At 38.8% G+C, this 23,967-nt stretch overlaps 1 protein-coding gene across 5 annotated transcripts in view; it reads left to right on the top strand.

Moving 5' to 3' along the window:
* Positions 1-142: 142 nt before the first annotated feature.
* The window catches only part of OFD1 (OFD1 centriole and centriolar satellite protein), a 38,299-nt gene continuing 14,474 nt past the window's right edge, over positions 143-23,967 (top strand). The window contains exons 1-12 of one of the 5 annotated variants that reach the window (XM_014791111.2): positions 143-330; positions 506-604; positions 4,062-4,160; positions 6,623-6,691; positions 6,779-6,809; positions 13,767-13,874; positions 15,371-15,507; positions 15,841-16,014; positions 18,141-18,247; positions 19,855-19,974; positions 21,659-21,732; positions 22,878-22,969. In XM_014791111.2, the coding sequence (XP_014646597.1) occupies positions 322-330; positions 506-604; positions 4,062-4,160; positions 6,623-6,691; positions 6,779-6,809; positions 13,767-13,874; positions 15,371-15,507; positions 15,841-16,014; positions 18,141-18,247; positions 19,855-19,974; positions 21,659-21,732; positions 22,878-22,969 (1,119 nt within the window). In that variant the 5' untranslated portion in view covers positions 143-321. Of the gene's footprint in view, positions 331-502; positions 605-1,279; positions 1,351-4,061; positions 4,263-6,622; positions 6,692-6,778; positions 6,810-13,766; positions 13,875-15,370; positions 15,508-15,840; positions 16,015-18,140; positions 18,248-19,854; positions 19,975-21,658; positions 21,733-22,877; positions 22,970-23,967 lie in introns of those variants that run through there. The other 4 variants (XM_014791109.2, XM_087426487.1, XM_087426488.1 and 1 more) reach the window with 4 other exon arrangements.

Below are 23,967 nucleotides of genomic sequence, written 5' to 3'. Positions count from 1 at the left end.
GTGCGAATTCCCAGTGGTGCGTCTCCTCTCCCGGTCTCCGCCCTCCAGCCGCCTGTGAGAGTCGCGCGTGGACCACTGCCCACCCGCCCTGCCCACCCATCAGAACTGCGGAGAAAGGAAGTGCGCATCTCTGCCAGAGTTCTTAGTTCGGAGTGCACGGCAGAGCGTTCAGCTCCCTTGTTCCTCCCGATCCCCCGCGACAGAGGCAGGGCTCTGAGGGCAGCGATTCCCCTCGTCCTGGACCTGTAGCCCCGGCTGGCTCTCGAACTCGGGCCACGGCAGGCCGGGCGGGGCGGGCTTGGGAAGGAGCAAACACACCTGATGGCTCAGGTATATACACCAGCCCTTCCTCGGCGACGGGCGGAAATGAAGCCTGTTGTTTGTTTTCGTTAAAAATCCTTTCCCCGCTGGGCCTCTTAGGGCTTCCCTGGAGACCACTGGTCTGTTTTCAGAAATTCACGTCCCTTCTGCCCGCCAGGTAACCTGTAACCATTTTCTCTTCCAGTCCATCATGCCCCCCAAGTCTGATGTGTTGAGTCAAGATGAACTGCGCAAAAAGCTGTACCAGACGTTTAAGGATCGGGGTATATTGGACACGCTCAAGGTATCCGTTTTAGGCATATCTGTTATATAACTTTTACAAGTGTAACCTGTAATAACCTGTAACAGGTAGTCCACATTTTAAATCCATCCAGGTTTTGGGTTTTAAAAATTGTATGATGTATAGATTGGTGAATTACATTTTTATGTTCTTGTATAACTCTTTATCCTGGAACAATAAAGTCTCAAATGGTTTAGGGTTTGAGTTGTCTTAAAAGAGCATATTCAAATAATAGATTTTATTGAACTGGCATTAAGATAGGAGTGGGTAACTTTATAAAATGAACACATTTTATTAAGGTTAGGCTTTTTTAATAAATCTGGCTTACAGTTTCCTGAATTAATAAGTGGTTTTGTAATACTCACGTTTGAATGAAGGACACTGACACCATGTAGAAAACATTGTGTACTGCTTACCGTAGAACTGTTCCGGGAATGAGAGCTTTCTTCTTTAAAATATGTTGAAAGGTATGACTACTTAATTTGGGCAGCAAGTATTTATTAGTACCTTTTATATATGAATTAACAGCAAGGAGTAGGATTAGCTCAAACGTGTTTTCATTACTATATATATTTCAAAAGTATATTTTACACTTAAAAATGGGAAATTAAGGACAAGTGAACTTTTTTTTTCTTCTCTCTCCCCCATTGTTTTTGTAACTTAAAAAAAATACTTCAGACTCATCTGAAAAATACAGAAAAGCATCAAGAAGAAAAGTCATCTCTAATACAACCACTAATTGGCATAATGTGTGTGTGTGTATATATCCTTTTTAATATTATATGGTGAGAAGTTTCCCGTGTCCTTAAAAGTTTCTTGAAATCCTGATTTTCAGTGGCACCAGGCTCATGTTTGGATGTATGGGTAATTTATGTAGCAGTCCCCTGTTGTCGAATATTTACATTATACCCAAGTCTACACATTCCTTCAATTGCATCTCTCTCTCTTTTTTTTGCGTAGGATAGATTGATTAAGTGGCATTACTGAATCAAAGGGCATGAGCATTTTTAAGGCTCTTGGTGTTTTGTTCTAGAAAGGTTGTAATAGTTTATATTCCACTAGCAGTTTGAGAATGCTTCTCTCACTCCAATATTTTTATCATGACATTTTTAAAACCAATCTAAGATTGGAAAACCCTTATATTATTTTAGTATTCATTCCTTTGATTGTTAATGAGGTTGCACATATTTTCTGGCCATTTGTGGATTGGCAGTTCACGTTCCTTGCCCATTTTTTTTTAGGGTGTTAGTGTTTTCTTATTAATGTATAAGAACTCTTCTAATAGAAACTATTAATCTTTTTTCCATTTTTGTGGCAATACTTTATCTCAGTGTTCAATTTTTATTGGCTGTAAAAATATTGATGTTACATTTTTATATGATCAAATCTATTGATTATTTCTTTGCTGATTATTCTCAGTAAATCCTTCTCTACTAAGAGCATGAATATTCACTTTTTATTAAGTTTTTTTAAAGGCTTCATTTTTTACAGTTAACTCTTTAACTCACCCGGAATTAACTGTAGTGTATAATGCATTAATACGCTTTCTAATGTGGAATGGTCCTTGCATTCTTGGTCAGGGCATTTTTTTTTCCTGTGCTTCGGCATTAGATGTGATAGTGTTTACTTCATATCTGTAGTCACAATTGATATCCACTAATCATTATCGGTTTTGAGCTATCCTTGTTTGGCTTTGGTATCAGGATTATGCTAGTTGTTCACTCTACAGATGCAGTGTATCCTCTGGAGAGAGATTGTTTCCTGTTTGCGGCTGGCTATCCAGTTTCTGTTATTCCAGCTTGATCAGTGGCAGGGCAGATTTTTACTTTCTCAGTCAGAGCTAATTTTTCCTCAGTTCAGTGACTGTGGCCTGGGTGAGTTCTAATTTTTAAAATTCATTGAGTTTTTTAGTGGCCTAATTCACATTCTGTTTGGTTGTTTAAAGAGAATTTGTATTTATGGTTAAGTACAAAGTCATATAGATATCTATAATGAAGTTTATCAAATCTTTTTCCTTATGTTGCATCTGTTCAATCGGTCTATTGCTTAGAGAGATGTGCTGAGGATCCACAAGTCTCTTCTCTTCCACTTTCCCTCCCTGCACAATAGTTGTACTTATTTCTTTCTTAGGGACATGGCAAGCTTTAATTCTGAATGGATTTCCCTCTTTGCATTGGCTGCTAGAAAGCCCCCAGCCAGTTTTGCAATTCCTTCTAGCAAGTGCTAGATGGCATGCTTTTTGGTTTGTCAAATTGGGAATTAATCTATGTTTCATTTTCTACTCTTATTTTTCTTGCACGCTGCTTATATCATTCATTTAAATGTTATCCTATTTCAGTACTTGTTTGCGAGACACCCTCAATCCTTTTATTAATTAAGCGGGATCTAAATATATTACTTCTTTAGTATGTTACAAATCTAATGAAACCACCTCTAAATTTTTCTGGTGGAGAATGCTGTAGTTTCTTTTCTTGTTTTATTATTTTAGTTAGTGAACTGTATTAGATGAGGTAGAGCATGTGTATTCTGTTCATTGTAAATTCCTTCTTTACTACAGGATTTTAGATGTAGAATAAGTCCTGTTCTATACTGGTAATTATATAGGGGGTTCTACTCTCTAGCTAAAGGATAGAAGAAAGAGGTATAACAAGAACTCCCTTTGTTTCTTGCTTGTATTCTATTAGTACGAATTCAGTAGATAGTATTTACTCTGTGAATCTAGGCAACGTGCTCTTATGCTCAGCCGTATGTTTCCAGATAATATGCAAAATAGATTAGAACAAATATCCAGTAGTCTGATTAATTTAGGGGATTTTCTTAAAATCCAAATGAATAGTAGTGCTAGTATTATAACCTTGAGAAAATTACCCACATTGAACCTAAATTTCCTCATTTATAAAATGTGAGAAAATTATTGTATTTCACAGTGTCTTGAGATATAAATACTGTATGTGAAAGTGCATCTCAATAAGCCTCTTTGGGTTTACTGATTTCTCTTTTGTATATGTTATTTCCTTTTGGGAACCCAATTTTATTTTGATCAATATGCCCAATAAACTGGTTTAACTCAATATTATTTACATGTCCTCCAGCAATCCACAGAGAGGTGAGGAAGTAGCAGAATTTTCTCCCATACTTGATAGCCTAATCAGAAGCTGCAGAAATGGGCTCATAGGGGAGTGAAGTTAGAGTCCAGACGTGTTCTAGCTAACCACCAGTTCACTTGGAAGCTGGTGAAAGCAAGCTGCTTTTTCCAGAACCCACTGGGCTGCTTGTCTCACAGAGCAAGACAAAGTGTGCAAGAGCAGGTTCCTAACTTTTGGCCATGGATCTAGAACCATTCTGGAAATGAAAGGAAAGATTCTAATTCATGTGACAAACCTGTGTATCTCCAGTGAAACAATCCTACTGAAAATTTTTTCCCTGTTGTTTCATTTGTGTTTTTTTGTTTTTGAGCTAGACACAACTCAGAAACCAGCTCATTCACGAATTGATGCACCCTGTACTGAGTGGAGAACTGCAGCCCCAGTCCATTTCAGTGGAAGGGAGCACCCTCTTAGTAGGTGCTTCTAACTCGCTAGTGGCAGATCACTTACAGAGATGTGGCTATGAGTATTCACTTTCTGTTTTCTTTCCGGAAAGTGGTTTGGCAAAAGAAAAGGTAAAGTCTCCTTTTCTGTTTCTGAATTTTCTATTAACGGCTTCTTCTTCAGATAATAGTAAAGTACTGCATAATAGGTGAGTGCTCCTTCACTAGCTACATCCATTTCTCGTTCATCTTTGAATTCACATCATATATTTGTTATGTAATGTAACAAAGGAGTACTAAATTTGATTTTGTTATCAATTCCTCGGAATCTTGATTAGTCTTTTGTAAAATCATAATATGTAGAATCACTAAAGGTCTTGGAGCTAGAATTGCTCCTAGATTCCATGCCGTCTACTAAGACTTATAAGTGCCATTTGTGTTGAGTGTCTGTTGTGAGCCTGGCACTGTGCAGTCACACCGCAGGCATCACATGTAGTACAGATGAGGAGCCATTACATTCAACCTGAGTGGCAGTTATAAGTCTTAGTAGACTGCATGGAATGTAAGAGCAATTCTAGCTTCAAGGCATTGCTTGAGTTGCTCAAGGTCACATGATTTGTAAGTGGCAATGCAGGGCAGTAAATACAGATCTCTAAAATGTGCTCTTTTTGGGCCGGCTCCGTGGCTTAGCGGTTGAGTGCGCGCGCTCTGATGCTGGCGGCCCGGGTTCGGATCCCGGGCGCGCCCCGAGGCACCACATCTCCGTCCAACCCGAGGCCGAGTCCCGCGTACAGCAACTAGAAGGATGTGAACCTACGACATACAACTATCTACTGGGGCTTTGGGGGGAAAAAATGAATAAATAAAAAAAAATCTTTAAAATGTGCTCTTTTTACTATGCTACAGTCTCTTCAGATATTTCTCTTCTCTGTGATTACATGAGAGAAGTGAGGAATATATAATTTTTAAAAATCTGTTGAGTTCTCAAATATTAAAACACGTTTTACCACTTCTCTAATTATTTTAACTATACTTCTCCACCATTACCTTTGAACATTAGTCACATTTCATTATTTTAAAGGCAGATATAGCAAATTTTCTCTCTTTTTTTTTTTTGGTGAGGAAGATCAGCCCTGAGCTAATATCCATGCCAATCCTCCTCTTTTTGCTGAGGAAGACCAGCTCTGAGCTAACATCTATTGCCAGTCCTCCTCCTTTTTCTCCCCAAAGCCCCAGTAGATAGTTGTATGTCATAGTTGCACATCCTTCTAGTTGCTGTATGTGGGACGCGGCCTCAGCATGGCCGGAGAAGTGGTGCGTCGGTGCGCGCCCGGGATCCGAACCTGGGCCGCCAGTAGCGGAGCGTGCGCACTTAACCGCTAAGCCACGGGGCCGGCCCCTCTATTTTTTTTTAATAGACTTATTTTTTTAGAGCAGTTTAGGTTCACAGCAACATTGAGCAGAAGGAGAGATTTCCCATATACTCCCTGCCCCCACACCTGCACAGCCTCCCTCACTATCAACATTTTTTACTAAGTACATTTTTACGATCAGTGAACCTACATTGTCACCTAAAGTTCATAGTTTACATTAGGGTTCACTCTTGGTGTTGTCCCTATGTTTTTACTCTTTATCTTGTCTATAATTGTCCAGAAGTTTCATATTCAGAAGTTTTAAGAAAACAAGAACAATGTTAGTATTTCAAAAACTTAAAATTTAAATATGCTGTATTTATTCATTAACAACCAAATTTTATATGTCAACATTAGGAATTTTCTTTGGGTCCATCAATCTCTAAGTTTCTAATTATATTTCACAATTTTGCTTATTGCATGAGTAATAGTCAGTTGTATAGTTTTTATAGCAGTAATTAATCCAGCTCACACACAACTATAAAATGGGTGAAGAATATTTTCTTTAAAGGGAAACCAATTGAAAATATATCATTGTTCTCAGGGTAGACATAGTAAATGATACATTTTGTAGTAGACATATATATTAAGAGTAGCTACCTAAAATGTTTGTTTAAAACTATTTTAGGTACACTTTAGTCATTCATAGTTGCAAAGGCAGTAAAAATTTAGTTTGCTTACATTCTGCAGCAATAGTACTGTAAAAAAATTATTGCAATTGAAAGACCCTGGAATTCACTCCTGTGAATTGGTTCACAGATATTTGAGTGTTTGTCGTCTGTAAGGCATTAACCATTTCTGTCATTTCTGTTAGGCCATATCATCTTCAATGTGAAGTATTTGGAGGTTAATTAATGTGATCAAGAAAAATATTTTATCCTTTTGACCTCAATATGTTTATTGTAATTTGTTTAATAGTATAAGAAAGAGCTTCGATTTTACATTATTAGCATAGTTATAATCTTTTTATTTAATCTGAAGCATGCTTCTTAGTCTTATATTTAGAAACATCCTAATTTATCATTTAAACATTGATGTAAAAATATGTCTACTTAATTAATCTTTGTTTTTTTCCTAAAGGTATTTACTATGCAGGATCTATTACAACTCATTAATATCAGCCCCAAATCCAGTCTCTACAAATCACTGGTAGGATTGTTTAGTTTTTTTAACCTGCTTTGGTTTGTTAATTATAACTGAATAGTTGAATAAAGGTAAAATATTTTCTTTTAACAGATTTCAGGATTTGATAAAGAAAACCAAAAAGGTAGGAGCCTTCATCTTTGTAGAGAATAGCAACATTTTTGTCATGTATTTTTTCCTATAAAAGGGTGAAACTAATGATTTTTAAGGGGAAGAGTAGGGAATTTAATTTGAATTAAATCATTTGATTTTTTTCTTGCTGACAATACCTTACCCTTTAAATAAACAGAACGATTCATCTGTTTTGACAAATATAGATCATTTCCCCCAAGGTTCAATCTTTTTAATAGCTCTTAGATACTCAAATGAGAAAACTGCAGACAGTATCAAGGATCTTTCAATCCTACAAATGGCTTGAAATATCCTCTTTGTAAAGATACCCACTGTTTGGAACATTTCCACAAAAAAACAAAAACTAATAACGTTTAAGCCAAGTGTCTTTGTATCCTAGATATCCCGCTCAAGTACAGTTTATAGAGTATTGTATTAATATTTGCTTAAAGAATGAAATATCTGTTCAGGAATAAGCATTAAGTGTTTATATAGGCCTGATAAATTGCTTTAATTTTGGCCTTGATAATAACCTTCATAGAATCTATAACTGCTATGAGATAATAGAAAATATATATATTGGTCTCTGCCCCCAGTTCTTGGCACAGAGCTCCTAAAACCTTTGTGATTTCCAGTGACAGAAACACTAGGAGCATCTCTTGTTCTAATATTGGTCTTTGACCTCTGTTCCTGACCCAGGTCTTCTGAACCCCTTGTAATTTCCTGGGTGATAGGTGTGTCTTTTTTTCTAATGAGGTGACTCTGGGTGGGCTCACAGATAGCTCTTGGATTGCGGGCTGGTCACCGGAAAGACCAGGCCATGATTAGAAGCTTGGAATTTTCAGCCCCACCCCCCATTCTCTGGAGAAGGGAGAAGGGCTGAAAATGGAGTTAATAATTGATCATGCATATGTGTTGAAGCCTCCATAAAATCCCAAAAGTATGGGGTTCGGAGAGCTTCCAGGTTGATGAACACGTGGAGGTGCTGGGAGAGTGGCGCACCCAGACAGGGCATGGAAGCTCGGCGCCCCTTCCCACGTACCTTGCCCTAAGCATCTCTTCCATCTGGCTGTTCATCTGTATCCTTCATCATATCCTTTAATAGACTGATAAACATAATGGTTTCCCTGAGTTCTGTGAGCTGCTCTAGCAAATTAATTGAACCTGAGGAGGAGGTGGTGGGAACCTCCGAACTGTAGCTGGTTGGTCAGAAGCACAGGTGATAACCTGGGCTTGTGACTGGCGTCTGAAGTGTATGTGTGTGTATCTGGTGGGGGGGAGGGGGGGCAGTCTTGTGAGACTGAGCCCTTAACCTGTGGGATCTGATGCTATCTCTGGGTAGATCATGTCATAATTGAGTTAAATTGTAGGACACTCAGCTGATGTCACAGAACCCTCACACATTTGGTCACCAGAAGTGTCAGAAGTGAAGTGTCCTGTAGTGTTCTGTATAAAAGTAAAGGAGACTCACAGGGAAGTGAGACATAATAAGGTAGAGTTGAGTTTTCCCTACACAGGAGGAAAACTGAGGGTTTTTTTTCCTTTACAACTGCTGTGGGTGCCAGACCATGGGCTAGGCTTGACAATGGAGTTTGTAGCGTGAACGTAAGCTGGTAATTTGCTTGTAATGCATATTTATTCTTTAGGTCTTTTTAAATAATCTGTAAACTTAGGTAATGGTCCTTTTTTGTTGGTGTGCTCCTGGATTTTGTCTGTTGCCAGCATTGCTACCATCCCCACTGGGACATTCATTCAGAACTTATATCATTCGGCAAACATTTGAGTACCTACTTTCTGCCAGCTGTTAGTCTGTGACTTAATTGCCTAGTTTCTTGGGAGTAATGTTAGCAGAGGATAAGTGAATTGGATCACAGGACATTCTGGGCTGCCTGCAAAGTAGGTCATCCATACTGAAGTTCTGTATGGTAGTGATCCTATATTCTGTATTCTAAGGCAGTGCTGTCTAGTATAACTCTGATGATGAGAATGTCTGATCTGTGCTGTCTGTTATGGTAGAGACTAGCCACATGTGGCTACTGAGCATTTGAAATGTGGCTAGTGTGACTGAAGAACTGAAATTTTAATTTAAATTTAAATCACTACATGTGAATAGTGGCTATCGTATTGGATGGCACAGGTCTAAGGTATATAGCTGGTGTCTGTAGCTTAACTATTATTGCAGAAAGAAATTTAGGGCTTGGAGGAATGTTAAGAAATAATCCACTTACTTATTGTAGGTATTATCCTTAAAAATAGCTTTTCACCTTTACACATTCTCTTTAAATGCTTCTGGTTCAGAAAGATATCTGCCTAACAGCTCTTAACAGCTTCACCCAGCATCCTAGTAATATTTCTGAAACTCGGAAAAATTATGAGTAGCAGACATGTCAGGCATCCTAGTGGCAAAATTTGGATAGAATTCTTTGCTAACAGTAAAACAGCTACCGTTAAAATGCAATGATTTTTAAAATCGGTGGCTTCCAAATAAGAGATGGAGACCATCAGAAAACATGTCGGAAGATACTTTGTACCTAGCTGCTGTCTGTCCTCTGACAGAGACCTGTGGTCTTATCTGACTGTGTCTATACTCCGAGGGTACTGATCTGTTGAATGGCCACAGTACGTTTCCCTTAGATTCCACTCACCCATCCTTCCCACCCCTAATTTTTCCTTTCAGAGAGAATGATGCCCAGAAATAGCTGGGCAGAAAAATTGGACACTGGCTCTTTGCTTTCTGGAAATTAAAATCCTTACCTGTGATTGGCAAAAGAATAGATGCATAGATCAATGGGACAGAACAGAGAGCCCAGAAATAGATCTCCACAAATACAGATCTTCCTTGACTTAACAATGGGGTTACATCCCGATAAACCCATTGTAAGTTGAAAATATCGAAAGTCAAAAATGCATTTAATACACCTCACCTACTGAACATCATAGCTTAGCCTAGCCTACGTTAGACGTGCTTAGAACACTTACATTAGCCTACAGTTGGGCAAAAGCATCTAACACAAAGCCTGTTTTATGATAAAGTGTTGACTATCTCATGTAATTGATTGAATACTGTACTGAAAGTGAAAAACAGAATGGCTGTATGGGGACAGTGGTTGGAAGTGTATTGGTCGTTTACCCTTGTGATCATTTGGCTGACTGGGAGCTATGGCTCACTGTCACTGCCCAGCATCCCGAGAGAGGATCATGCTGCATATTGCTAGCCCAGGAAAAGATCAGAATTCAAAGTTCTAAGTACGGTTTCTACTGAATGCATATCACTTCATCATGAAGTCAGAAAATAGTAAGTTGAACCATTTTAAGTCAAGGATCGTCTGTATAGTCAACTCGTTTTTGATAAAGGGGAAAGGTAATTCAATGGAGGAAGGATAGTCTTTTCAACAAATGGTGCTGGAACAATTGGACATTCATATTCACAAAAATGAACCTAGACACAGACCTTACACCTTACGCAAAAATTAACTTAAAATGAACCATAGATCTAAATGTAAAATGCAAAACTATAAAATTTCCGGAAGAAAACATAAGGGAAAATCTATGTGACCTTGGGTTTGGTGATGAGATATAACACCGAAAGCATGATCCATGACAGAAAAAATAGACCAGTTAGACTTCATTAAAATTAAGAATGTCTGCTCCATGAAAGACACTGTTGAGAGAATGAAAAGACAAGTTACAGACTGGGAGAAAATATTTGCAAAAGACACATCTGATAAAGGACTTGTATACAAAGAACTCCTAAAACTCCATGCTGAAGAGACAACCCAAGTAACAAATGGGCAAAGGATCTGAACAGACATCTCATCAAAGAGGATATGCAGATGGAAAATAAGCATATGAAAAGATGCTCAACATCATTTGTTACTAGGAAAATGCAAATTAAAACAACAATGAGATACAACTACACACCTATTAGAATGGCTAAAATCCAGAACACCAACAACACTAAATGCTGGTGAGGATGTGGAGCAACAGGAACTCTCATTCATTGCTGGTGGGAATGCAAAATGGTACAGCCGTTTTGGGAGACAGTTGGGTAGTTTCTTACAAAGCTAAACAATCTTACCATACGATCCAGCAGTCATGCTCATAGGTATTTACCCAACTGATTTGAAAACTTGTGTCCACACAGACACCTGCACATGAATGTTTGTAGCAGCTTTATTTGTAATTGCCAAAAATTGGAAACAACCAAGATGTCCTTCAGTAGGTGAATGGATAAATAAGCTGTGGTTCATCCAGACGATGGAATACTGTTCACCTAAAAGGAATGAGCTATCAAGCCATGCGAAAGTATAAGTGAATCTTAAATGCATATTGTTAAAGAAGCCTGTCTGAAAAGGCTACACGTTATATGATTCCACTTATATGGCATTCTGGAAAAGACAAAACTATAGAGATGGTAAACATATCAGTGATTGCCAGGGATTTGGAGGGAAGGGGTAGGAGGTTGAATAGGTGAAGCACAGGGGATTTTTTTAGGGTGGTGAAAGTGTTCTGTATGATACTGTAGTGGCAGGATACATGGCACTAGACATTCGTCAAAAACTATAGAACTTTACAGTACAAAGAGTGAACCTTAATGTATGAAAATTCCCAGGATGGAATGCAGACTGTGACAAAACAATCTAACTAGTAACCTCACCGAAGGGGGTGGGGAAGAAGGATGCTGAGCTAACTAACTTTGGAGTTGAGTGGAGACTGTAAGACCAAAGGCAGAAGGAACTGTACCTAGGCACTGTATTCAAGATGGTCAAGTTATTTCTCATGGGGGTACTGGTTAACAATTCTGAAGCTATTATGTGCGTATGCTGGACTTGAGCAGTTAAGAAATGGATTGTAGGTGGCAGGAGCTAGGTTTTTCACTGTTGGAGTGGAAATTTATAGATCAGCAAGGGGAGGAGGCTAGAATGATCCATGTGGTAATGGATTAGTTGGAGACATCAGCATGAACTCATGTTTAGCTTAATATAGATACAGGTAATGTAGAAAGAGTATAGATATGTGTATATACACAAATTAGTACGCACTCATCTGTTTCCTTGCTCTGCAGGCTGAGAGGGGCTAGAAGCAATGACACCCCAGTAGCAATGAGCACACCTAGTGCCCAGTTTGAAGCACTATTTGGTTTCTAATACCATTTCATAATAATAGGAACCAGGGCTCCTTGAAACGATGGCTGTTTCTAGGATTGGAGTACAGAACATGCAGGATGACCCGGGGGCATCTTACAGTGCCAGAACGTAAGGAAGTGCTTAAGAAAAAATCCACAGTGAAAGAGCTCCCGAAGGCCAAAGCTGAAACAATTGGAGCAACAAAATAAAATACTGGATTATAGAAATAATGTGTTATAGGATAATTATATATGAATTATAACCCAAAGTATAAAATAAACATCCGTGAGTCTGTACTGATATAAATAAATGATTGGGTAAATAAATGAAGAGACTAGACAAGAAGCAGTCTGTGAGTGTATGGGGAGGGGACAGTGGGGAAGTTGAACTAATTTAGGGGCCTGCAGAAAGTACTGCAGAACTGAGAAAAGGGAACAGCATTAGACGCACTGAGGTGGAAGAGCACGTCTCTGAAGATTACCCACTGCAGGATTTTGAAGAGACTTCTGCAGATGTCTACCTGTTTCATAGAGGGAGGCAGGACAAGGCCTCAGCATGACAGTAGCAGAAAGGTGTGAGGAAAGGACAGCCTGACTGGAAAAGGTCACAAGAAGACAGGTGGATGAGACAAAGAAGAATTGCAAGGAAGTGAATTGGAAAGAACAGAGTTTATGTCCACATGAGGGGAAGCAACAAGTATATTTTAAAGTCTTCAGCAGAAAAGAAAAGTCCCTTAACTTGGCTGATGCAGAAGCAGGGGTACTTGCAACTCTGTTTTAGGAAGCTAAAAACACCTAAAATAACTTATACTCATGGTTTTAAAGAAGTTGCAAGCATTCAGAAGGGTATAAAGTGAAAGAAAAGTAGCAATTTCTGCCGATATTCTCTAATCTCACTTTCCACTGATAGAGTGAATAGTTTCTTGTTTATCCTACCAGAATTTAGTTTATGAATGTAAAAGTCTGTAAATGTAATTAAAACACGCAGGCTCATAAATGGGATCATATTGTAGATGCTGTTTTGCAGTTTGCTTTCTTTATCCACCAATGTATCTTTCTATAGCCAGATATTTAGACTATTTTTAAAGAATGTATTTAATTAAACCCCTGTTGATGGAGATTTAGTTGTTTCATTGTTTTTTGCCGTTAGAAGTAATCAGTGTGTAGTGTATGTCCTCTGTGCCCCTGTGAAAGTATAGCTGTGTAAATTCATAGAAGTGGAGTGGCTAGCTCAAAGGGCACGTGCATTTTGAGTGTGCATAAACCTCGACAAATTTCCCTCCCGAGTTAACGAGCATGCCTGTTTCCCCACTCCCTTGTCAACACTGAAAGTATCAAAGTTTTAATCTTAGCAATCTCATTGGGAAAATATGGTCTCTCTGTTGTATTAATCTGCATTTGTAATTTTGTTCGTGTTGATTCGACATTTAAAATTTTTCATGCTTATTTGACATTTAAACATTTTTTTCTGTAAACTCTTTGTCCGTGTCTTGCCCCATTTTTCTGTTTTCTTACTGATTTGTAAGAGTTCTTAGAAGACTAATTTTCATATCAATCTCCATATTATTGCAAATATTTTTTCCAGTGTATCATTTGTCTTTTGACTTTATTTCATGCCATATATAAGTTTTTAATTTTTATGTTGTTGGTTGACAAATATTTCTCCTTATTGCTTCTAGGTTTTGTGTCATGCGTGGAAAGGCCTTTCCTCAGAAACTATTTTTCAAAGAGATATAATGTAAAAAAGGCTAATATTATACAGCCAAGATTATATAGACACTGACTTTATGGATGGTTGAATGAAACAAAGTTGTGAAATGAAACTATATACATTGTATTTTTTAGGTTTTCTCATGCAGTTTTTAAAAGAACTGGCAGAATATCATCAGGCTAAAGAACGCTGTGATGCAGAAACTCAGACAAATTCCACGTTTTCTCACAAAGACTCTCTGGGTAATTATAGCTTTCTTTCACAATTTCAATTCTTCTGTTTTCCCTTTGAGTGAAGGAAATGACCTGATTTTTACCATTTTATGTATTTGTCGCTTGAGCGGGGAGGGATGCAACCTGCAGGCAGCAGGGCGCTCATTTCCTCTGGGACCATGTTGCTGGAAGGGACTGGAAACTGCTCTCCAGGGCTGCTCCCTGCCCTCACGACTGCCAGGACTACACTTTCCAAATCGAGCAGGGATCCAAAGGCCTTTGTGCTTCCTTGCCTGTTGGGTTGAACCTCTCTTAACTGGGAGGTTCTTCCCTATGTCTCATCTAACTTTATTTTACAGCCACTAAGTGAGAAGATCCTAGACTATTTGCCTTGCAGAGAAGTAGAGAAGTCAGTGGCCCATCACTTTATTTTGTAGTTGAGGAAATCGAGATCGCCAGAGGAAGAGCAACTTGGAAACACCCAGTCTGGGTCAGAACTGATATTTGAGTCCAAGTTTTCTGGTCCATGATCTAGAGCGTTTTCCACTGTCCAGCCTTTCTGCAGTACCACCCTGCCCTTTTGTTAGTTGTACGCTGAGGGGAGAAAGGACACAGCTGGCTAAGATGATGTGATCAGTCGATTTCTTGGCCCTTCCTATTCCTAAAGAGCAATAGCACCTTTAACTTGTAAGAAGATAAGTTCGTAATTTGTAAAAACCGTATTGTATGACGAGGCCATTACCTTATTTAGTTAAGCTAACCAGAGTTAAGCTGACCAGAGACAAAACGCTGCCAATATTTTAGTCTACTACTTCCAGCCTTTTTTCCTGTGCATCCTTTCTGGTAGGGTTGGTGTTCTATGTGATTGCGAGTGTACTCTAGGTCCAGGTTTGGACTCTGCTCCTTGGTCAATTCCGATCCACAGTTGGTTTGAGGCCCACGAGTCTCCTGGAAAGAGCTCCAGAATGAGAGACAATCAACAGACCTGGCTTTAGTCCCAGTTATGCCATTAAGTAGTTGCTTAGCCCTCTGGGAGTCACTTAAACTGTATGGGCACCTGTTTCCTTCTCTGTAAAGTGGAAGACTTGAAACACATGATCTCTGATTGATTTTAAGGTTAGTCTTTTGAACATGTGTCAACTTTAACCCAAATCCAATAAAAGAGCTCTCTGCCTTGGCACTTAGAGATTGGAAAGAGATGCTGGTGTTTTCTGACTTAAACTGTACTCTTTGCTTTCTTTTCCCCCGACATTTTATGATCAAAATTTTCAAACATACAGAAAAGTTGAAACAGTTGTACAGTGAATGCTTATCTACCTAGATTCCACCACTAAATTTGTGTTATACTTGCTTGATCACTTATCTGTCCGTCCTTTAATCCGTCTTTATTGTTTAATGTTTCAAAGTAAATGGCAGACATCCCTGTAGTTTCCCTAAGTGTGCTCTCTGCTTTTGAACAGAGCTCTGGCTTCTTGCTCACCTGACCGCTTTTCTCTATCCTAATTTCCTGTGTTGTTTTTTAATAGCTGAGAAACTTCAACTTATTGATGATCAGTTTGCAGATGCTTACCCTCAACGTCCAAAGTTAGAATCTTTAGAAATAAAGTTAAATGAATATAAGAGAGAGATAGAACAGCAGCTTCGGGCAGAAATGTGTCAAAAGGTAGGCTTTATCTTGTTGCTATTAACCAGAGTGACAGTTTTGCTTGTCTTTTAATGTCTTAATCTTAGGTGTATGGGAAAATGTCTAGAATCTTTATTAATGAATATAATACTATACTGTTGTGCACGTTATTTTCCTTTCCAACTGATGTCATTTCTTTATGCCTTTTGAATGAATCATACAAGTACAATGAATGAGATGAAACTAAAGGTGAGTTAAACTAAATATATTTAGACAGAACATTAATGTTAAACCTAACCATGGAGAGAGAATTAGTTACTATTTCTTTAGTATAGTTATTGGTATTTACAATGATTTGTCATCAATTGGCAGTTGAAGTATTTTAAAGATACTGAAATAGCAAAAATTAAAATGGAAGAGAAAAGAAAGTCTGAGAAGGAATTAGCTGAGTTCCGGAATGAATTTGAGAGAGCTTGTCAAGTAAAATCTGAAGCCCTGATTTCTCGGGAAAAGACGACCCTTGCAAGAATTCAAAAGCACCAGGAGGTAATATTTTAAAATCATTTGCTGGGTGGCTATTTCCTGTAGCCGTTAGTAGAGTGGCTCATGGTCCAGGAGCGAGATGGGACAGTGGCTGGAACAGTCGATAGATCACGGCCCTAGAGATGCAGTAGGGACCGGGATCAAGAGCACAAGTGGAAGGATTGACGCAGATTCCCTTCTGCCGAGACTGCTGGAAGGACAGAACTGTGGATGTGAATGTTCTGTTGGGATTGTGAGAAACTCACACTAAATCCGCAGCAAATTTGAGGTTTAGGTAGCAGCTTCGAGGAGAGGATCAGAGGTGTGGAATGGCTGCTTGGGGGTAAAGGAAGAACAACTCTCTGAAGCAGACAGGACTGATCAAGCTGTGTTGAGGGCCCAGCTGAGATGGGCGGCCTGGAATCGAAGTAGACCAAACCAAGTGCTTGTGGATGATTGTTCTGTTATAGTGCTTGGGAGGATTTGTAAGGTCAGCGAGGGTGGAAAGATAGAGGTGATTGGGAAGTGGAGCTTTATAGAGCTGAATTTATTTGACTTGAGAAAGGCAGCCTATTTAATTGAAGACATTGGGGTTTGGTGGGGTGGTGAAGGGAACCAGAGGAGAGGGTGGGTGGCTACTAACCTAGGGGAGAAGGGGGGGAGAAGGGATCTGGGGATATTGACAGGTGGAAGAATAAGGGTGGGCCAAGAGGACAGAGTTGCAGGTTGAGGTTTCAGGGGAAGATTGGAAACAAAGTGCAGTGTGCTGCCATTGGAGCAAAGGTGAAGGTCCCTGGAGTAGAGGAGTCCAGGGCTGCGAGGGTCATCCATGTGGCCATTTGATCTTGTCACCTGGGTAAGTGACTGGACAGGAGGTAGAGGTTTAGGAGTGGCAGGGAGTGCGTGTCGACAGGAGGGTTTGGATCCACTTTAGGAAAAACAGGTTCCTTTTCCAGGGGTGCATCTCAGAGCAGACTGGCTCTGGGCACTGTTTCTTATCTACAGCCAGAACTACTGATATCAGGAGACGTTGAAAGTAGGAGGCTTCCCTCCAGCACCCACCCTTGCTCGGGGCGGTGTCTCAGTAAGACTCAGATATTTAATGGATATATACATTATACAAAGTCGCACTCCTCTATGATTTTCTATAGCACTTCTGGGAATTGGGCTCGTTTTAGCTAAAGATAAATGTTGGAAGCACAGGTCTTCGAGATGATTGGGTTGTGTTTAGACGAACAACTTCATCTTCAAGGTAGGTGACCGACTAGATCAGATCAGCCAGTTAACAGCCGAATCGCCATTTAGTTAACTGAGTCTCTGAAGGCTCTGGAGAAGGTTGCCATCCTCATAAAAAGCACCAGGCCTTTATTCCACCACCTGGAATGCTCTTCCCCTTCTCTCCCTGATAAAACTGTCCTCTCCTTCAAAATCCAGCTTAAGTGTCACCTCTTTGTGACACCTTCCCTGGCCCCCACTGACAGACTCCTTCAAGCATCGTTCCTGCCATGAGTCTTTTTGGACTTTGGTTGTGAAATCATCACATTGTAGTGTGATTGTTTGTTTCTCTCTCCCTGATTAACTGTGAATTTTTTAAAGATGGGGACTATATCTATTCATCTTTTTATATCTAGCTCCCAGTGTGCTCTTTGTCATATGATCGGTATTCAGTAAATCCTTGCTCAGTGAACACATAAGTGGAAGTGTGGCCTGTTCATTCGGGGGTTCATACGAGCTTGTTAATGCTGAGTCAGATAACCTATGAACTGAAACAGTCAAATGACAACAGAACCTTGGGAGTTCTAAGTTTTATTGCTGAATGTACATTTTGTCTCCTTTTTTCCTTCCTGAAGAACTTATCAAAATTTTAACTAAGTGTCTGAGAGATGTTAATTAACTAGGTAGAATAATTAGACAAGGGATGTTAGGAATATAGGGTAATGTAGTTTAACAGTCATTGGGGAAGGAGTAAGTTTTTGTGTAACTAGAATAGGCAAAAAGCATACCTTGAATTGGAGCCTCTTGAAAGTGAAATTGTTACTCTAAATGTCTGTCCTTCGATTGTTTCCTAGAATTTAGGAAGCAGTGTATTAGTTCAAATCTGTTTTATTTTCTTGAGCGTGCTTGCTAAAAATTAATGCTTTCCTATACAGACTGAAACAAAAGAAATTTATGCTCAAAGGCAGCTTCTACTAAAAGATATAGATTTGCTAAGAGGCAGAGAAGCAGAACTGAAGCAAAGAATTGAAGCTTTTGAATTGTAAGTAAGATGTGTTCGTTTTGGATATTCATAACGAATGAAATTAAAAAGAACTACTAAATATATGTCTTAGTATTCTGATGTTAATTGCCAAGCAGAGTTCTTGGTGTAAAGGTGACGCCTAGTTTAAAAGGCAGAAGTTAAGAGAAACAAAGACTAGGGTTTCACTTTTGAAACATTAGAGATTAGGATGAAAAGCAGAATGAGACACCATCATCAGGCTTACAGTAAGACCAGACAAATAATTTGAAGAAGTTAATAATGCTTTAACAAATCATATGTTTGGCATTTACTTTCCATCATTTAGATCTAATAGTTTCATGTGCATATAGAATTCCAGACCTGAATTCCAGATATCCAGACCTGCCGCATTTACCTGCTCTGCTGTCAAAAAAGGAAATACAGTGGCTCTGACTTGACTTGTACTGAGTGAAGCTATTTCTCATGGTGTGTGTGTTCTTTTTCTGAGTGCTCACAAGTGTTTCATCCTTCAGATCTTACCTGGGATTAATAACAAGCCCACCAGTCTATAGTTTGTGGAATAAGCCTTCTTTCCCATTTGAGATCTGCTATTCATTGACACTCACAGATACTCCAGAATCTTATTTCATTAAAGAATTTGTTTCCATCTTCATTAATGTTCTTTTCTCATTTATATGTAGGCTGGATTCGTTTGATTTCTTCTCTCTGCCTACCTTACTCTCTTTTTGGCAATAGTTAAGAGGTAAATTGATTACGAGAGAAAAAAAAGACGGAACCAGAGATGGTTCCTGATTATATAATCACTTCTTTACCTCTACTTCCCCTGCTTCCCCTCCCTCTAGGTATATAAGCTTAAATGTAGTTTACTGCTCCTTTGCTTTACAGGTTAGCCAGCAGAGGGAGCTAACACACAGAGCTTTAGCCTCTGCCTGGAATGGTCAGCGTTCTGTAGCACTTCGCATTATAGCTTGATCTAAGTACCTGAGAACCCAATTCCCTGGCTCTGGAATTGGTTTCGTGGTTGATTGAAGGTCTCACTATGAAGACCATTCCATTCCTAGTTATTTGGAAGTTCTGACTGATCCATCTATTTTTGGCTCTCTCTTTAGGCACTCTTCAATATTTGATCGATAGATTATTAAATACCAAAATCGAATCTTCTACCTTTAATACCTATGGGCTGATCAATTAAATCTCACAGTTAGAAACAATTTTATAGAAGAAATAAGCACTTAAGTACACTGACTTCAGTTTGGTTTGTAGCTTTGTAACTAATAATGTCATTCTTTCATCCCTGGATTGATTATGGCCATTTATCACTTGTAACCATTTTTTAAGTGTGAATCATCTTCTGTGAGAAACCACTTTGGTCTGGACACTTTCACACACCCTGCAACCAGGTGCTACCATATAGCTCCATCTGCTAGTTCAGATCCGTCATCACTAGGTCAGTTCATAAAATAGACGGAGGATTTCTGCCTCTTTTCGTTTACTTCCCAGCGGTGACAGTCACATCACAGTTTTAGTCTGTGGAGCTAAAAACACATGTTATTTTTTTCCCCTAAATCCTTTACTTCAGATATTATAGTTTTCTTATTTGCTTTATATATTTTTGCTAATTTCAGGGCCCAGAGGCTACAAGAAGAAAAAAATAAAAGCGTGACCGAGGCACTTAGGAGACGGGAGCTGAATATAAAGAGTATTGAGGAGACCTATGACCAAAAGCTCAAGAATGAACTGCTAAAGTAATTGTTAGGCATTTTAAAAGAAGTCATGTGTTTGAATGAAGTTGATGGAAATGTGGCAACACTGAGGAAGTAGATGAGACTAACATTTTATGACAAAATTTACTGTTTAAAAAAAATATGTTTTCATAGACAGTCAAGCCTTTCCCATGAGTATTTGAGTTAAGATGGTTTTAAAGAGTATAGAGAATAGCATCCTCTGCTCATTCTTATTTGTAGCTTCTCTAACATTTATCGAGGGCCTGTGATTTGCTTTAATTTTTAGGGCACCATGTGACTAGCTCAGCTTGCACAGCTGGTAAGCTATAAAATTAGAATTACAGTCACATTTAGTTATCTTTTCCTCTACCCCGCTTATACTGCCACTAGATGGGGATATCTAACAATTTAGAAATTATTTGACTTAGTGGTTATAGTAGTGGTCAATGAACATGTACCTTATATTCCTTCAAGATTCTGGAAAGGCAGAATCAAAAGAAATAAGCTAAAGTTAACTATATGAAGCAAAAAATGATATAGGGAAAGGAAAATATGGACAACTAGGGTTACTATGGCTTTCCTATTGTCTGAGTTTTGCGTTCCAATGAATAATTCCTCAGTGCAAACACATTGAGCCCATGTGGTAACTTCTCTCCCCTGTGCTCAGTATAGTGTCTGGCATGTAATAAGTATTCAGTTAGTACTTACTGAGTAAATGAATTCCTAGCAAAGAGATGATTCAGCTTGGCTGCTCTGGGTATTTCTTAATCATTGGCCTCTTTTTACTGCCTTGCTCATAATTTGTCATTGATATTTCATTATGTGGTACTTGCAAAAGTTTCTTGAGGTTATTGTTTAAAAGATTTCTATTAAAAAAGAAATACAGCACCTTTTCCATGTATCAGTTTTCTAATGATGGATTTTATCTACATATTTTATGTCAGCTCCTCTAATACAGTAGTAAACACTGAAGTCTCTAGTTGTTAAACTTTTAGGAATAAACGAGTAGAAGTGTGTGCGTTAACTTTACATAGCCATGGAAATAGTGAACTATTTGGTCTCGTTTGTCTGGCTTTGGGTGTCTTCATAGCAAATGTTGGAGTTTGGAGGATATTTACCATAGGAGGCCTTCTCTTTCCTTTCTCCCATCTCTGAGCCAGAAAGTCAGCTGGGAACAGCTGGTGGAGATAAGTAAAACTCCGTGAAAATGTACCTCTTGGTATCACTAATCCAGATATAACGCTGTTGGCAATTGGCTCTCAATACTGTGCTCAGCTCCTGCGAGCGAAAGTTCTTATCCTGGTTGGGGGTGGGGAGGCGGTCAGGTGGATTGGAAGTGACTGACTTGTTATCATTTGGGATTTAGAGTCTGTGGTGTACAGTGCAAGTTGAACTTAATTTACTCCTTTGTGTCAGTCGAGACCAGCTGAAACGCAATTGCTCTCAGTAACCTCACAATAACACGACCCTTCATTTCATGTGATTGAGTTTTTGGGACCTAATTTACAGGATCGCAGCAGGGTGTTACTAGACCTTTTATGTTCAGAATTTGGATCCCTGGCCTTAGCACTAAGATACTCTGCAGTTTATGCATTGTCATGGTCAGTGCCCTTAGGTGCCCCGGTGCCATAGATAAGCTCGTGCATTGATAGCAGTCTGTCCAGGAAAGTGACAGGAACTCATTTTTAGTCATTCTAATTCTCAGGTATCAACTTGAACTAAAGGACGACTACATCACTAGAACTAATAGACTGATTGAAGATGAAAGGAAGAACAAAGGTGATTCTTGGGGGAAAAAAGCTGTATTTTTCAGTTATGATGTAGGTTATTAGCTTCCTAAATTGGGTCTGTTCTATATCCTAAAAATATATAGCTTGCACTTCATTGATACTACAAAATTACACATTTTTTGTCCTTTTAATTTTACCAAATTAAAAAAGTAATCATTGTTTTTCATTACGTTTTTGCAAACCTTCATGTTTAACCTTTTATGTATTCACAAAGTTCAGTGATTTATTGGCAGGATTTATCCAACTTTATTTCAGTATTCAATATATTTTGATAAATAAATCTGTGATTGGCAAGAAGGTGGCAGAAACTTATTGCCACCCAGTAAATATTACTCTTAACCGTGAGAGACTTCACTTTTTACTTACAGAAAAATTTATTTTAACTTCTCTGTCCCCTGTGACCTGGTTTCTTATTTCTTTTACTTCTAATATATTTTTATGCTTCATGATGTTTTCACTTGACATATAACCTCCTAAACTGTTTTATACATTAGCCCAGGACTAGGGGAAGTTGGATAATTTTTCAATCTTCAAGTATTTTACATTTCAGTATATTTCTAGGAACTTGCCTGTGACAAGAAGTTGAACTCCTGTTGGAAATTTCAAGTGAATTCTTGGGAGTAAACAAGGGCTGGGTACTTGATACTGACCTGTAAGGTCACCCAGTGTGTGGCTGCTCCTTTGGAACTATCTTGCGGAGACTAATACTTCTTGAGAAATTAGTACCATCATTGTATTCGGCAAATTATTTTTTTATCATATATCTGCACAGACTTGTGTTAGATGAAGCGAAAATGACAAAATAGTAACTATAAAATCGTAACAGACAAATCTTGGTCTTTAAGGAAATTCAGATCTGTCAGCATGAGAGCTCTGAGCAGATGGTGTAACTCTGGTGAGTGTGTGTAGCAGGAGGAAGTTCACCACACATGACCGTTACAACTAACTGCCCATCACCTCTTGGGTAACAGGGCTTTATTTCTTTCTTGCCTGCTGATTTTTTGACTCCAACATCTGCTATTTTAGGTTATGAAATAATGGTCATTAGGTCTGCTGTACTGGCCATAAATTATTAAATGACTTCTGTATTCACTAGGAAAACATGATATTTAATTGGTGGGCTCTTTCTTTCAGAAAAAGCTATGCATTTGCAAAAGGAGCTCACAGCTGTTAATTCAAAAAAGGAAGAACTCAATCATTCTGTAAATCGTGTGAAAGAACTTGAGGTAATTGTTAAGCCTGTTGTTTTTTTGAACTAGATGTTAGACAATATCTGAAATTTTAGTTTTAGTCATACATAATTTATCTTAAGTATCCTCTTGATATGTTGGGACTGTTTATTATGTGACTAAAAGTGGGTGGCTGAACTTAACTTATTCAGTCGTTCTTCATTTCAATCGTAGTCTCCTAGGGAGGCCTAGAAAAGAGAACGTCCTCTGGGGCCTAGAGTCCTGCTTGAATCCTCTCTCTCTCCCCTACTGCTTGGGTGCCCTTGTGCAAGTTCCGTGACCTGGGATTCCTTATCCGTGAACTTGGGGATATTGCCCACATCCTGTGGTTGTTGAGGGACTTCAGTGAGCTGATTTGTGTGCCTGACCCCTAGGCAGTGCCCGTTCATCTTAGTTTCTACCTCAGCCTCTCTCCCTTCCTGTCAGCAGCAAGAGAAAGTTCCTATCACTGCATCGGGAGCTTACAGGTGAAAACAAAATGAGATGCATTTTTCACATGCCACTGTTACCTTATTTCTGTTCATTCATGAGCTTGCCATCTGAAACACAGAGTTGGAACTTTAAGTACTTAAAATATGTTCTGTATATAAAATTTATTTTTGCAACAGTGATGACTGACTGATTTGAGAACTTTGCAGACTTCTGTACCCAAACACGAGATATATTATATTAAGAAAAGGAAAACACCCCATAGCATGTTAGTGATATCTATCTCATCTTTTCATATTTAAAAAACCATATTGCTATAATCTGTGATTGCTCTTGGGCCTTGGTTGCATCTGGAAAATGGGGTGAAGCCCTTGTTTTGTGGGATGGGGTTCTATATAATTCAAGTTGGATGAACTTCCCTCTGCCCCAACTCTAGGGCAAAAGATGACTTTCATTGTTGTGGTTAGGGTCTTGTGGTTGCAGAGACCCGGATTCTGTCAAGTGACCTTAATTACATTGTGACGCCCAGCTTTTACTTAAACAGTATTGCAAAGTCGTCGTTCAAA

Source organism: Ceratotherium simum, chromosome X, assembly GCF_057802395.1.
Source record: "Ceratotherium simum simum isolate JZ-2026a chromosome X, ASM5780239v1, whole genome shotgun sequence".
In the NCBI taxonomy this organism is placed as follows: Eukaryota; Metazoa; Chordata; class Mammalia; order Perissodactyla; family Rhinocerotidae; genus Ceratotherium; species Ceratotherium simum.
This window is presented reverse-complemented; position numbering and strand designations above follow the sequence as displayed.